At 39.5% G+C, this 14,791-nt stretch overlaps 1 protein-coding gene across 2 annotated transcripts in view; it reads left to right on the top strand.

Annotated features, from left to right (window-relative positions):
* RSBN1L (round spermatid basic protein 1 like) overlaps positions 1 to 14,791 on the top strand; it is a 71,756-nt gene that overhangs the window by 20,343 nt on the left and 36,622 nt on the right. Inside the window, exon 2 of one of the 2 annotated variants that reach the window (XM_060196344.1) lies at positions 4,348 to 4,452. The exons of the other annotated variant lie outside the window; for it this stretch is intronic. Within the exon in view, the coding sequence (XP_060052327.1) occupies positions 4,348 to 4,452 (105 nt within the window). The remainder of the gene's footprint in view (positions 1 to 4,347; positions 4,453 to 14,791) is intronic. 2 annotated transcript variants of the gene reach the window in all.

Raw genomic sequence — 14,791 nt, 5'->3', positions numbered from 1 at the left:
TGAGAGGGGAGAGAGATAAACACCTGCAGACCTGCTTCATTGCTTGTGAAGCAACCCCCCTGCAGGTGTGGAGCTGGAGCCAGGGGCTTGAACTGGGATCATTGTGTGGGTCCTTGTCCTTTGTACTATGCACACTAACCTGGTGTGCCGCCACCCGATCCCCTAATATTTCTTTTCTTTTTGCCTCCAGGGTTATTGCTGCGGCTTGGTGCCTGCACTACGAATCCACTGCTCCTGGAGACTATTTTTTTCCCCTTTTGTTGTCCTTGTTGTTTATCTTTGTTATTATTGTTGTTATTGGTGTCGTTGTTGGATAGAACAGAGAGAAATCGAGAGAGAGGAGGAGAAAGATAGACATCTGCCGACCTGCTTCACTACCTGTGAAGCAACCCCCATGCTGGTGGGGAGTTGGGGGCTCGAACCAGGACCCTTATGCCAGTCCTTGTGCTATACTCTTAACCACTGTACTACCGCCCGCTCTGCCCCCACTCCCCAGTATTTCTTAGAATTTCTGGTGTGGATTTTATCAGGTAGATATGTATTTGTTCTTTGAAAATCTTATTTTGGAGATTTTTTTTTTTTTGGGTGGGGGTTCTTTTTTTTCTTTCTTTATTATTATTATTTTTTTTGGTGCAATTTCCCCTGTACCATAGCTGACATTTACAGCTAGGAGAGTGACCGCGTAAAATTCAGACCATACTACGTATGATGGGGTCTTAAATTTGATTCCCAGCATCACAGAAGAGCACCATAGACAGCACCAGAGATCTGCTTTCTAGTTGATGGAATGCTTGCATTAATGTCTCTCCTTTTCCCTTTCTTTCTTTGCCTCCCTTTCTGAGAATATAGAATTGAAAAATTGAGGAGACAGATGGCTTAGCAATAACACATATGTGTGAAGACCTAACTTCATTTTCTAGTACTGTGTCAAAAATCCCTTTTAAAAACATTTAATTATTTTGATATTACATCTCCTGAATAAATTCTTTAGGTCATATTATTATTTTTGCCGTTTCCCACTTTTTCCTGCTGCTTTGCTTTATAGAAAATTATCTGGGCCTGGGGGATAGCACAGCTGGTGAGTGCATATGTTACAACGTACAAGGACCAGAGTTGGAACCCGTGGTCCCCACCTGTAGGGGGAAAGCTTTGTGAGTGGTGAAGTAACACTGCAGCTGTCTCCCTGTCTCTCTCCCTCTCTGTCACCCCCTTCCCTCTCAATTTCTGGCTGTCTCTATCCAGCAAATAAATAAAGATAATGCAAATGTTAAAAAAAATTATCTCAGTTTTATCACACAACTTTTAAAGAGATATTATTTATTTATTTTCCCTTTTGTTGCCCTTGTTTTTTATTGTTATTGTAGTTATTATTGTTATTATTGATGTCGTTGTTGTTAGATAGGACAGAGAGAAGTGGAGAGAGGAGGGGAAGACAGAGGGGCAAAGAAAGATAGACACCTGCTTGCGAAGCGACTCCCCTGCGGGTGGGGAGCCAGTGCTCAAACCAGGATCCTTAGCCTGTCCTTGCGCTTTGAGCCACGTGCACTTAACCCACTGTGCTACCGCCCAACTCCCTATCATACAACTTCTTTATGAAAATTTTTCAGTTTCGTTAGAGCAAGTGTGCTTGAGCATGTGTGTGCATGTGCTGCAACGCCAAGGAACAAATCCAGGGTTTTATGCACGTGTACTAATGTTGAATAGCCTCAGTGGCCAAAACTAAAGAAAAAAAAACACAGAGAGAGACATTAAAAAGTGTCCAGGTCCATCAGAGGAGCAATTACAGAAGCCAGACCTCCAGCCTTCTGCTCCCCATAAACATCGTTGGTCCATGCTCCCAGAGGGTTAATGAATAGGAAAGCTTCCAGTGGAAGGGATGGGATATGGCACTCTGGTGGTAGGAACTGTATGGAATTGTACCCCTCTTATACCATAATCTTGTCAATCATTAAATCTCTATTAAAAAGAATTATTAAAAAAACTATTAAGGAGCAGGGTGAAGGCACACCTGGTGGAGTGCACACATTATAGTTTGCAAGGACCTGGGTTCAAGCTCCTGGTTCTCACCTGCAGGAGTGGTTCTTCACTAGAGGTGAAGTAGTGCTGCAGGTCTTTCTCTCTCCCCCATCCCACTCAAATTTCTCTGTCTCTGTCAAAGAATAAATAAACACAAATGTATTTTTTAAAGGTAGTAGTTAAGTCATTGCCCTAAACAAAGTTAAGAACTCTCCATTCTCTGGTGTTAACTGTGGTATTCTCAAGCATTACAGTCTTTTGCATAACCATTTTCTTACCTCCCATCCTCCACTATTTTTAAATCTTTCTTTATATCTAATTTCTGCTTGGTACATAGGATCTTGGTACAAATAAGAAAAGTGTCTCAAGTAATTTTATAAATTAAGATTAAATGTTTTTTATTTATTCTTTATTTTTTATTTATAAAAAGGAAACATTGACTAAACCATAGGATAAGAGGGCTAGAACTCTATACAATTCCCACCATCAGAACTCTGTATCCCACCCCCTCCCCTGATAGCTTTCCTTTTCTTTATCCCTCTGGGAGCATGGACCCAGGGTCGTTGTGGGTTGCAGAAGGTGGAAGGTCTGGCTTCTGTAACTGCTTCCCCGCTGAGCATGGGCATTTACAGGTCGACCCATATTTCCAGCCTGTCTCTCTCTTTCCCTAGTGGGGTGGGGCTCTGGGGAAGTAGGGCTCCAGGACATATTGGTGGGGTTGTCTGTCCAGGGGAGTCTGGTTGGCATTATGGTAGCATCTGGAACCTGGTGGCTGAAAAGAGAGTTAACATATAAAGCTAAACAAATTGTTGACTAATCAGGACCTACAGGCTGGAATAGTGCAGATGAAGAGTTGAGGTGTCTCCATTTTGTAGATAGCTAGTAGGCCTATTTTAGTTATATTCCAGAGGGCCTAGATTATATGTTTAAAAATGCAGATCAGTGATTCCTAGAGTTCTTATACCTGTTATTTTAATACCACAGTATCACCTGTTAATCAGGTCATATTTATTCTTTTTAAACATTGCAAGGGAACTACTATATGGATTTTTGATAACAGACTTTGGTTGTTATATGCCTTCCTTCATAGTCTTTATAGTGTATGATATCATCTGTCATTGTATAGGTTAGAAAATTGAGACGTTGGGGGCCAGGCGGTAGTACACCGGGTTAACCGCACATAGTACGAAACTCAAGGACCCACAGAAGGTTCCTGGTTCAAGCCTCCAGCTCCCCACCTGTAGTTGGGGTTGCTTCACAAGCAGTGAAGCAGGTCTGCAGGTGTCTATCTTTCTCTCCCCTTTTCTGTTTTCCCCTTCTTTCTCAGTTTCTCCTGTTCATTTAATCTACGTATTTATCTAACAACAACGGAAAAAGGTGGCCACCAGGAGTAGTGCATTTGGGGTGCAAACACCAAGCCCCTGTGATTACCTTTGGGACAAAAAAAAAAGAGATTTAGTGATTTTTCCCATGTTATGTTATCAGTGCAGATAATGGCCAGTTCAGAGACTATGGTTCGCTCTCTGGACTTTTGTCAATTAAAAAATTTTTTACAATAATTTTTATTTATTTATTTTCCCTTTTGTTACCCTTTTTTATTGTTGTGGTTGTTGTTGTTGTTATTGATATCATCGTTGTTAGATAGGACAGAGAGAAATGGAGAGAAGAGGGGAAAAGAGAGAGGGGGAGAGAAAGACACCTGCAGACCTGTTTCACCGCCTGTGAAGCGACTCCCCTGCAGCTGGGCAGCCAGGGCTGAACCAGGATCCTTAGACTGGTTCTTGTGCTTTGCGCCACCTGCGCATATCCTGCTGCACTACCGCCCGACTCCCAAGTTTGTCAATTTTAAGTATGAATGTTTAATGTTTAATTCTGACAGCTTATGATAATATACTATGATTCCTGGTTCTATATATGGCAGGGAATTTAGGAACCTCAAAACCTGAGACAAGGCGGTCGGGATACATTACCAGTAGAACACATACTTTACCAGTCTCTTACCCATCGGGTGCAAGCACTACAGGAGGGTGAAGTTTCACAAGTAGTTGAGTGTGGTACTGAAGTTTGTCTCCTCATTGTCTCTTTTCTTCTTTCTGTCTTTACCCTCTGTCTGGAAGGAAAGAGTGTCTGGAATAGTGGAATACTATAGACTGTGGAGCCCTAGGAAACCCTGGAGGCAAAAAGAAAACGAGTCTGAGAAGAAAAATGACATAATTGCTTTTCATTCTGCTTTTCTCTGTGTATTGTAATTCTAGAAACTGCATTGCAACTCATGAGGGAAAAAATCTTGTCAAATAGTTTTAAATTTTTCTTTCTTTTTTCTTTTTTTAGATACAATCAAAGAGAGAGATAAAGAAAAGGAGAGAGAAAAAAAGAAGCATAAAGTAATGAATGAGATCAAGAAAGAGAATGGAGAAGTAAAGATTTTGCTGAAAAGTAAGTTTATGCTCAGTGATTTAGTTGTACTACAAATTGTTCAGTGTATGTACTGGTTTAGTGATTAAAATTATAAATGATATTTGGTGCTGACTTTTGCTGAGAATAAACATCAGTGATTAGAATGTGAACAGAAAATGCTCTAGTGGAGATTTCTAATCTGTGTGGTAATTTGTCTTCAGTGTATCTTAGTGAGCCATTAAAAAGTAAAGGTTAAAAATAAAATTGAAAGGTTAGGTTTCATTAAACTATTTATACTTTTAAATTACTTTGAGAAGATCACCTACTTACATGTCTGCATTACTGATCTTTATTCATACTTACATTATCTAAAATAAAAGGCTGAAATAATTTTCATTATGATTGGGATGATGAAGGAAGTGCTCTTACAGATATTTTACTGGCAATCATCATGTCATAGCCTGGGACTTATGGGTAAAATTTGAACTCTGAGCTAAATTAGAAGGAATACTGTTCTGTCGTGTTTCTTGCATTCTTAAGAACATTAGGTATGGTATATGCTTTATGATATGTGTAGCCTAGGTTAAAGTACAGGTTCTACGTGGGACCAGGGGGAACTCTAGTATGGTGCCGTCTCTCCTGTCCTCTCTTAGCCTCTCTCTATCTGGATGAAAAAGTTAGCCCTGAAGTGGTGACATCATGCATGTGCAAGACACAAGACTCTGAAAAAAATCATTTTTTTGTTTGTTATAACTGTTTTCAATTGCTGTTTATATGAGCTAGGGTGGAGCAGAGAGAACATTTTGGGGCTAGGTTGTTGGATAATCATACAAATCCAAAAAGTTGATCTTTTTCAGAGAGGTTTCATGGTAGGAGTAAGGATAGTCTCCTCCCCTATTGCCAGGGTTATTGCTGGAATTTGGTGCCAGCACTGTTCTACTGCTTCTACTGGTCTTTTTTTTTTTCTCTTCTTTCCTCTCTGTTTGATAGAGAGTGAGAAACAAATTGAGAGGGAGAGAGGAGGAGAGTTTGTAATTTCACTAAAATTTGTGAAGCTTTCTTCTCACTCCCATTTGGTAGCGGGGGACTTGAACCTCACATCTGATAACCTGTATGCTCCTAGGTGAGCCACTTCCTGGGCCCCAACAGTAATAAATTCAAGGAAATAATATTTGATTGCTAGAAAGCTAACAGATTTATTAGCTACTCTGTCAAATTTTCAATTTGTGGACCAGAACACACTAATTTTGATTTATTTCACATTGACTGTATGTGTTGATAAACCTTTATATCTACACAAGGGAGAAAATATAGTAACACTGTATGCACACCAAATAACTGATTAATTTATATTATTTCTGATATATAGTATTGTTATTGTTTTTACTTGTTATGCTTGTAGATATTCTTTAGTTTTGAAGTTTTGTTTTCTAATTTCAGAAATTTCATTTTCTAGAAAATTCTATTGGAGAGGTTAGGTCTTAAATTGATGGTTACTTTGTTAATACTAGTAATTTTTTTTAAAAAAGAGCTTTATTTATTTATCAATGAGAAAAATAGGAGAGAGGAAGAACCAGACATCACTCTGCTTGAAAGTCTAACACTTTATCTATTGCGCCACCTCCCGGACCACTTTTTTCTTTTTTGACAGTGTGTTTTATCTGTGTCATTAAGATTGTAAGTTTTTGAGGCAGGAAATTAATTTAACCACAGTAGTGTTGCATAGCAACCAATGGTTAGTGCTTGAAATATTTACTTGACTTTTTCTATTGTTTTAACCAGTTATTCTCCTAGACTAGTTCAATCAGTCATTTTCTTATCCTTTTGAGTGAACAGTGGTATGGATTTCTGCCACTAAGTTGAATGCTAGATTTATTTCATTTGATTTTTACTCAGCTCTGGTTTATGATGGTGTAGGTGATTGAACCTGGGACCTTGGAGCCTCAGGCACGAGTCTTTTTGCATAACTATTATGCTAGCTCTCCAACCTGAATGCCAGTTTCATAAAATTAATGCAAAATGTGTAAATTTAGAGTCCTTATGTTAATCTCTAGTAAAATATCAAAATTTAAAATAGCCTAGAAATGGATTTACTAGTAGTTTGTAAAAGTAATCCTGACTTTGAACTAGACAAGGTTTTTTTTTTTTTTAATTTCTTTATTGGAGGGTTAAGAAGTAGACAAATTTAAGAAATATTTTGAACTGTACTAAACTGGAACAGTAATGGTAAAGGGAAAAAATGTAGTAGCTTTATAAAGGAATTAGTGGTCTCCAGTGTGACTATGAGGAAATAATACTTATTCTAAAATGGGGGTAACTAGTTATAATTACTACATTACAGAGTTGTGAAGAGATATGAATCTTTTAAATATATATGTGGAAGATTAACTCTTGCAATTAAGAAGCAACAAAGCTATTTACTGTCCTCAATGGAGGATATGTAGACAGTCTAATTAGTAAAAAATCATTTGGGAAGTAGTGCCTGTCCCATTACAGAGTCTGAGTGTTAGCTGTTGTTATTATCCAGAACAACAAAAACCAACCTACTTGTGTAATCATTTCCCAAGTGAGTCTATGATCAGGGAAAAACATTCTTTTTATGTGTGTATTCAGTGTTCCACCTAATTTTTTCAGAAAGTAAAGAGACAGACAGCGTGAGGGAAAGCACAGCACTGAAACTTCCAGGTGGGGGCCAGGCCTGGGTTGGGAGCATGACAAAGCAGGCACCTTCCTAGATGAGCTCTTTTGCCAGCACTGACAGAAAACCTCTGTTAATTGTGTCCTGGTCCTGGAGCAACAGCACAGTCAGTTTTGTTTGTTTTTGTGAGAGCAGTATATTATTGCTCTGTTTCCTTCTAGCTTTCCACTTTTATTTTCTCTGTCTGATAATGTTAATATTGCAGGTTATGATACACGTGGGGAACTAAAATAGACGCTAACTAGTTTGTCATGGGTATGATTGCTTACATGCACACTGAAGAGTTTTTACTAATGTGGAAATCTTTTTTAAAAAAATTTTTTGTTAATATTTATTCCTTTTTGTTGCCCTTGTTTTATTGTTGTTGTTATTAATGTCATTGTTGTTGGATAGGACAGAGAGAAATGGAGAGAGGAGGGGAAGACAGAGAGGGGGAGAGAAAGATAGACACCTGCAGACCTGCTGCACTGCTTGTGAAGCATCCCCCCTGCAGGTGGGGAGCCAGGGGCTCAAACTGGGATCTTTATACTGGTCCGTGCGCTTTGCACCACGTGCACTTAACCCACTGTGCTACTGCCTGACTCCCCAATGTGGAAATCTTTATTGGAAATAGTTTAAAGGAACATAAATTTGAAATATAAGCTTACTTAGCTGATTTTTTATTCTTATTTAAAAAAATTTGTTAGTGACTTAATACTGATTTACAAAATTATAAGGTAACAGGGGTATGTATAATCCCACACCCAGAGTTTTGTGTCCCCATTCCCTTCACTGGAAATTGATTACTTCAACCAAGATCACAGATATGGGTTGACTGTTGACTGTTATCTATATATTTATATCTGTATCTATGTATCTGTATATATTTTTTGCCCATTTTAAAAAATATTTATTCCCTTTTGTTGCCCTTGTTTTTATTATTGTAGTTATTGTTGTTGATGTCATTATTGGATAAAACAGAGAAATGGAGAGGGGAAGAAAGAGAGGGGGAGAGAAAGATAGACACCTGCAGACCTGCTTCACCACCTGTGAATCGACTCCCCTGCAGGGAGTCCTCCTACCTGGGGAGCCAGGGGCTCGAACCGGGATCCTTAGGCCCGTCCTTGACCTTTGCACCCCTTGCACCCCTTGCACTTTACGCTACATGCGCTTAACCAACTGTGCTACCACCTGTCCATTTTTTCTATGGTGCTGCTTTCTCTTCTTTTCTAAATCACACCTGTACCTATTACTACTTCTGAGTGGCCTTCCCTGTTTTTCTTTTTTCTTTTTTTTCTTTCTTCCCTCTTCTCTCTCTGGGTCCCGAAGGAATTGGGAGTTCAGAGCCCTCTGGTCATCTTCACCTCATTTACCACTCTGGGAATATGGACCAAATTCTTTATGGGGTAGATTCTATACTTGCTTCTCTGTTAGGCTTAGCTGATTTAAAAAAAAAGATTTATTGATTAATAAAAGAGAGGGAGAGGGAGTTGGGCGGTAGTGCAGTGGGTTAAGTGCACATGGCGCGAAGTGCAAGGACCAGCATAAAGATCCTGGTTCAGTTCAAGCCCCTGCCTTCACACCTGCAGAGGAGTCGCTTCACAGGCGGTGAAGCAGGTCTGCAGGTGTCTATCTTTCTCTCCCCCCCCTCTGCCTTCCCCTCCTCTCTCCATTTCTCTCTGTCCTTCTAACGACGACATCAGTAACAACAGTAATAACTACAACAACAATAAAAAACAAGGGCAACAAAATAAATAAATTAATTAATTAATTAAAAAATAATAAAAATAAAAGAGAGAGAGGATAAACCAGAGTATCACTGACAGATGTGAAGCTGGGAATGAAACTCAGGCCTTGTATGAGGGTCCAGTCCTTTATCCACTGCACACACCCCCCCCCCCCAACTCATTCTTTTAAAAAAGCAAATGCTGGGGCAAGGCAGTTGCACACCTGATTAAGCACACACATTACAGTGTGTAAGGACCTGGATTCAAGTCCCTTGTCCCCAGTTGCAGGGTGAAAGCTTCACAAGTGAAGCAGGGCTTGAGGTAGCTCTGTCTCTTTCCCTTTCTACCTCTTGCTCCTCTCAATTCCCCTGTCTCTATCCTAAAGTAAATAAAAAATAAAATAAAAAAGTTAAAAAAGCAAATGTTTGCCAACTACTTTGCCTGGTCATACTTTAATATTCTAGCTGCCTTTATGTTACAAGGATGTAGATGTTATGATTATAGTTTTCTTGAGAGTACATGTTATCATTATGTCGTCGTCTTCTTCTAGCGTTTGCCATCATTACGTCATGTTAAGATAACAAGAATAGTTGATAGAGAGGTGATAGAGAGGGAGAGAGACAGAGAGACACCTGCAGCCCTGCTTCATTACTTGTGAAGTTTTCCCCCTGCAGGTGTGGACCAAGGATTCAAACCTGGGTCCTTATGCACTGTAACATGTGGGCTCAACCAGGTGTGCCACCACCACCACCACCACCACCCTCCTTTTTAATTAAAGAAAAAAATTAGCTACCATTGCACTGTGTCCCCAACTCAGGACTAAGCATGATTTATAAAAAAAAAAAAAAAAAAAAGAATTTGGGAGTTGGGCGGTTAAGCACACATGGCGCAAAGCACAAGGACCGGAGTAAGGATCCCGGTTCAAGCCCCCAGCTCCCCACCTGCAGGGGAGTCACTTTACAAGTGGTGAAGCAGGTCTGCAGGTGTCTATCTTTTTCTCTCCCTCTGTCTTCCCCTCCTTTCTCCATTTATGTCTGTCCTATCTAACAATAACAGCATCAATAACAATGGTAACTACAACAACAATGAAAAACAACAAGGGCAACAAAAAAGGAAAAATAAATTAAAAAAAAAGAATTTAAAGTTTTCTATTTTAATTTTTTGGGGGGTAAATTAATGGTATACAGTCAACAGTATATACAGTTGTTGATACATGTGTAAAAATTTTCAGTTTTCTGAGAACAGTAACCCCCCACCTAGGTCCTTTTCCACCATAATTTATGGGGACCTGAAGTACTGTCCTCCTTCCCCCTAGTCCTTTACTTTGGTGCAATACACCATATCCAGTGTAAGTTTTGCTTTCTGTTTCCCTTTCTGTTTTATTTCTCAACTTTTAAAAAAAAATTATTTATTTATAAAAAGGAAACATTGAAAAACCATAGGATAAGAGGGGTACAACTCTACACAATTCCCACCACCAGATCTCCATATCCCATCCCCTCCCCTGATAGCTTTCCTATTTAACCCTCTGGGAGTATGGATGCATGGTCATTGTGGGGTGAAAGAAGGTGGAAGGTCTGCTTCTGTAATTGCTTCTCCGCTGAAAATGGACGTTGACTGGTCGATCCATACTCCCAGCCTGCCTCTTTCCCTAGTAGGGTGGGGCTCTGGGGATTTCCTCTTTGACCCAGAGGTTGTTAAGAAGTGTATTGTTGAGCTTCCACATTTTGGGACTATTACTAATCTTTTTTGATTGTTAAGTGTTAGTTTAGTTCCACTGTGGTCTGAGAAGATGCTTGGGATGATTTCAATGCTCTTGAATTGGCTGATGCTGTCTTTGTGGCCTAACATATGGTCTATCCTTGAGAATGACCCATGTGGATTTGGGTAAAATGTGTATTCCAGTTTCTTGGGATGAATGACTCTGAAAATGTCCAATAGTTCTAGTTTATCTATCTCTTCATTTAGCTCCCTTATGTCTTTATTGATTTTCTGCCTGGATGATCTGTCAAGTTGAGAGAGTGGGGTGTTGAAGTCCTCTACTATGACTGTGTTGCTGTTAATATATTGCGGTAGCTCTTTCAGTAGATGTTTGATGTATTTAGATGGCTTCTCATTGGGTGCATAGATGTTAATAATTGTTAAGTCCTCTTGATTGACTAATCTTCTGAGCATTAAGTAGTGTCAATTCCTATCTTTTTTAATCTTACTATTTTAAAGTCTATCGTGTCAGATATGAGAATAGCTGTTCCTGCCCTTTTTTGTGGGCCATTGGGTTGTATGATAGTTTTCCATCCTTTCACTTTAAGTCTGTGTTTGTCTTGTTGAGTTAGGTGGGTTTCCTGTAGACAGCATATTGTTGAGTTGTATTTTCTTTCTTTATTTATTTATTTATTTATTTATTCCCTTTTGTTGCCCTTGTTGTTTTATTGTTGTAGTTATTATTGTTGTTGTCGTCGTTGTTGGATAGGACAGAGAGAAATGGAGAGAGGAGGGGAAGACAGAGAGGAGGAAAGAAAGATAGACACCTGCAGACCTGCTTCACCGCCTGGAGTTGTATTTTCTAATCCATCTTCCTACTCTATGTCTTTTAATAGGTGAATTCAGGTCATTGACATTTATTGATATCAAAGATTGAAGATATTTTAACACCATTCTTGTAGAGTTTTAGAGTGTTCTGATATATGTCATGGTCTGACTGTTTATAGAAGACCTTTCAGAACTTCTTTCAGTGCAGGCTTGGTGATAGTTGATTCCTTCAACTGTTGCTTTTCTGAGAAGGTTTTGATGCCTCCATCTAGTCTGAATGACAGTCTAGCAGGATATAGTATTCTTGGTTGAAAGCCTTTCTCATTGAGCACTTGATAGATATCTTGCCATTCTCTTCTGGCCTGTAGTGTTTGTATGGAGAAGTCTGCTGCTAATCTTATGGGTTTTCCTCTGTAGGTGACTCTTTGTTTTTCTCTTGCAGCCTTGAGGATCCTTTCTTTATCCTTATTCCTTTCCATTCTAAATATGATTCGTCTTGGTGTCTTAAGGTCTGGGTTAATTCTGTTTGGGACCCTCTGGGCTTCTTGAATCTTTATGTCTTTGATGTTGTCTAGACTAGAGAATTTTTCAGCTACTATGGCCTGAAGAATGAATGCTTTCTTCCTCTCCCTCTCTTTCTTCCTCTGGTAAGCCAATAATGCCTATATTGTTTCTTTTGAAGTCATCCCATAGGACTCTGTTGTTGTTTTCAGCATCTCTTAATCTCTTTTTGAGATCTCTTACTTGCTTTTTAGTTGTCTCTAATTTGTCCTCCATCTTGCTAATTCTGTCTTCAGCCTCATTGATTCTATTCTCTCTGCCCTAGTTTTCTGGAGTTCATCTGTTTTGTTTCCCTGTTCTGATACTGTTTTAGCTTGTTCAGCTAGTTGTGTTCTTAGCTCAGCTATTTCAGCTTTCAGCTCTCTAATAACCTTGAGATAGTTAGTGTTTTCTTCCAGAGTCTCATTTGTTGTTCCTGTATTTCTGATTACAATTCTTTCAAACTCTTTACTCATTCCTGTTATTATTTCCTTAGCTAATGTTTGGATGTTGAACTCGTTATTTTGTGCTTCACCCTTTGGGGGGCTTTTAGCTGGACTGTTGTCCTGGTTAGTTTCTCCAATATTTCTTCTTGTTGGTTTACCCATTTTATATATTATGTTATGAGTTCCTTCTCTTAGTACTTTTCAAATTAATGATCACTATTTCCTGGATTGACTTGTGTCTAAGTAAGGTAATTAAAAGGTTCACAGTGGTGGAAGTTAACAGTTGTTTCAATAGTATTTTAATCCCTGAGTTTGAGCTCAGTGATTAAAATTCTCTTTTTTTTTTTTTTTTTTTCTCTGTATGCTATGGGAACCAGAGGGCTTCTAAACTATAATAGGCTTCTTAGCTTAATCACTGACTCCTGACCAAGAGATAAGGCAGGGTGTGGCAGAGATAGTCCAGTGGTTATGCAAAGAGACTTTCACAGCCCCACAGCTATGCCAAGGAGCTATATAGGTCTTCTCCTGGTTAGATCTCTGTCCCCCGCTGTCCCTCCCTGCTGCTGCTCCAGATTCTGAGGGCAGTAGCAATGGAGACTCAGAGTTGCACTTGGTGAGTCTCTGGGGAGTCCTCTTCTCCTTTCAGCTGTCCCCTTGTTGGTGGAACAGACTGGAGGTGGTGTCTCAACTGATAAACTGCCTGACTGTTACCAGCCACTTAGTCTTTCCCTAGTCTCCTCTCTGTCACCAGCAATGTGTGTTTGCACGCACCGGTGATTTGGTGGGTTCCTGTAGTCCTTCTAGTCCTGTCTTGTTGTGGTCCCAGGTGGTCTCCTTTGGTATTCCTAGTTGATCTGGGAAAGGAGAGGAGAGGAGAGAGACAGATCTGCTGTTGCTCTTAGCCCCGCCTCTGGAAGTCAGCCACTTTTTTATTTAATTTCTTTATTGGGGAATTAATGTTTTACATTCGACACTAAATACAATAGTTTCTACATGCTAGTTTTTTTTATATAACAATACAATCCCCACTAGGTCCTCTGTCATCCTTTTTGGATCTGTATTCTCCCCCCTTCCCCCCAGAGTCTTTTACTTTGGTACAGTACACCAATTCCAGTTCAGATTCTACTTGTGTTTTCTCATCTGATCGTGTTTTTCAACTTCTACCTGAGAGTGAGATCATCCCATATTCATGCTTTTATTTCTGACTTATTTCACTCAACATGATTTTTTCAAGGTCCACCCAAGATCGGCTGAAAACAGTGGAGTCACCGTTTTTAGTAGCTGAGTAATATTTCATTGTGTATATATACCACAACTTCTCAGCCACTCATCTGTTGTTGGACACCTGGGTTGCTTCCAGGTTTTGGCTATTACAAATTTTGCTGCTAAGAACATATGTGTACACAGATCTTTTTGGATGGATGTGTTGGGTTCCTTAGGATATATCCCCAGGAGAGGAATTGCAGGGTCATAGGGTAGGTCCATTTCTAGCCTTCTAGAGTTCTCCAGACTGCTCTCCACAGAGGCTGGACCAATTGACATTACCACCAGCAGTGCAGGAGGGTTCCTTTGACCCCACACCCTCTCCAGCATTTGCTGCAGTTCCCTTTTCTGATGTATGACTTTCTCATATGAGTGAAGTGGTTTCTCATGTTAGTCTTTATTTGCATTTCTCAGATAATCAGAGACTTGGAGCATTTTTTTCATGTGCTTCTTGACCTTTTGGATCTCTTCTCGGGTGAATATTCTGTCCATGTCCTCCCCCCATTTTTGGATGGGGTTGTTTTCTTGTGGTTGAGTTTGGCAGGCTCTGGTTATTATTCTGGTTATTAGCCTCTTGTCTGATGTATGGCATGTTATAGATCTCCCATTCTGTGAGGGGTCTCTTGGTTTGGGTAGTTGTTTCTTTTGCTGTGTAGTGTGTCTATTCATGTTCCAGTACCAAGCAGTTTTGATGACAGTGGGAAAATGGCTCTTTATAATGAGGCTGTTAAACCAACAAATTAAATCATTAGTGGGAAGGAAGTAAAAAAAATAATAATCCAGATGGAGCCCTCCTGGTGGGGCATCTGGTTGAGTGCACACATTACTATGTGCAAGGATCTGGGTTAAAAACCCCAGCCTCCATGTGCAGGAGGAAAGCAAGCAGTGCTGCACGTGTCTGTGTCTCTCTTTCTATCTGTCTGCCTCTCTTTTCAATTCTCTCTGTCCTGTTAAATAAAATCAATAGGATATTAAAAAATAATCAGAATGAACTAGATTTCCAGGCCTCATTGGGAAGAAGAATAATTTTTAAGAGAATATTAATATATGTATATTTGAAATTTTGTGTAAAGTAAAACTTTGGGCTAGAGACAGAATTTAAAAAGTTTTTTTAATATTTATTTATTCCCTTTTTAAATTGCCCCCACTTTTTATTGTTGTTGATGTCATCGTTGTTGGATAGGACAGAGAGAAAT

Source organism: Erinaceus europaeus, chromosome 8 (assembly GCF_950295315.1).
Source record: "Erinaceus europaeus chromosome 8, mEriEur2.1, whole genome shotgun sequence".
Taxonomy (NCBI): domain Eukaryota; kingdom Metazoa; phylum Chordata; class Mammalia; order Eulipotyphla; family Erinaceidae; genus Erinaceus; species Erinaceus europaeus.
Note: the sequence above shows the minus strand (reverse complement) of the source record. Positions and strands in the feature narration are given on the sequence as shown.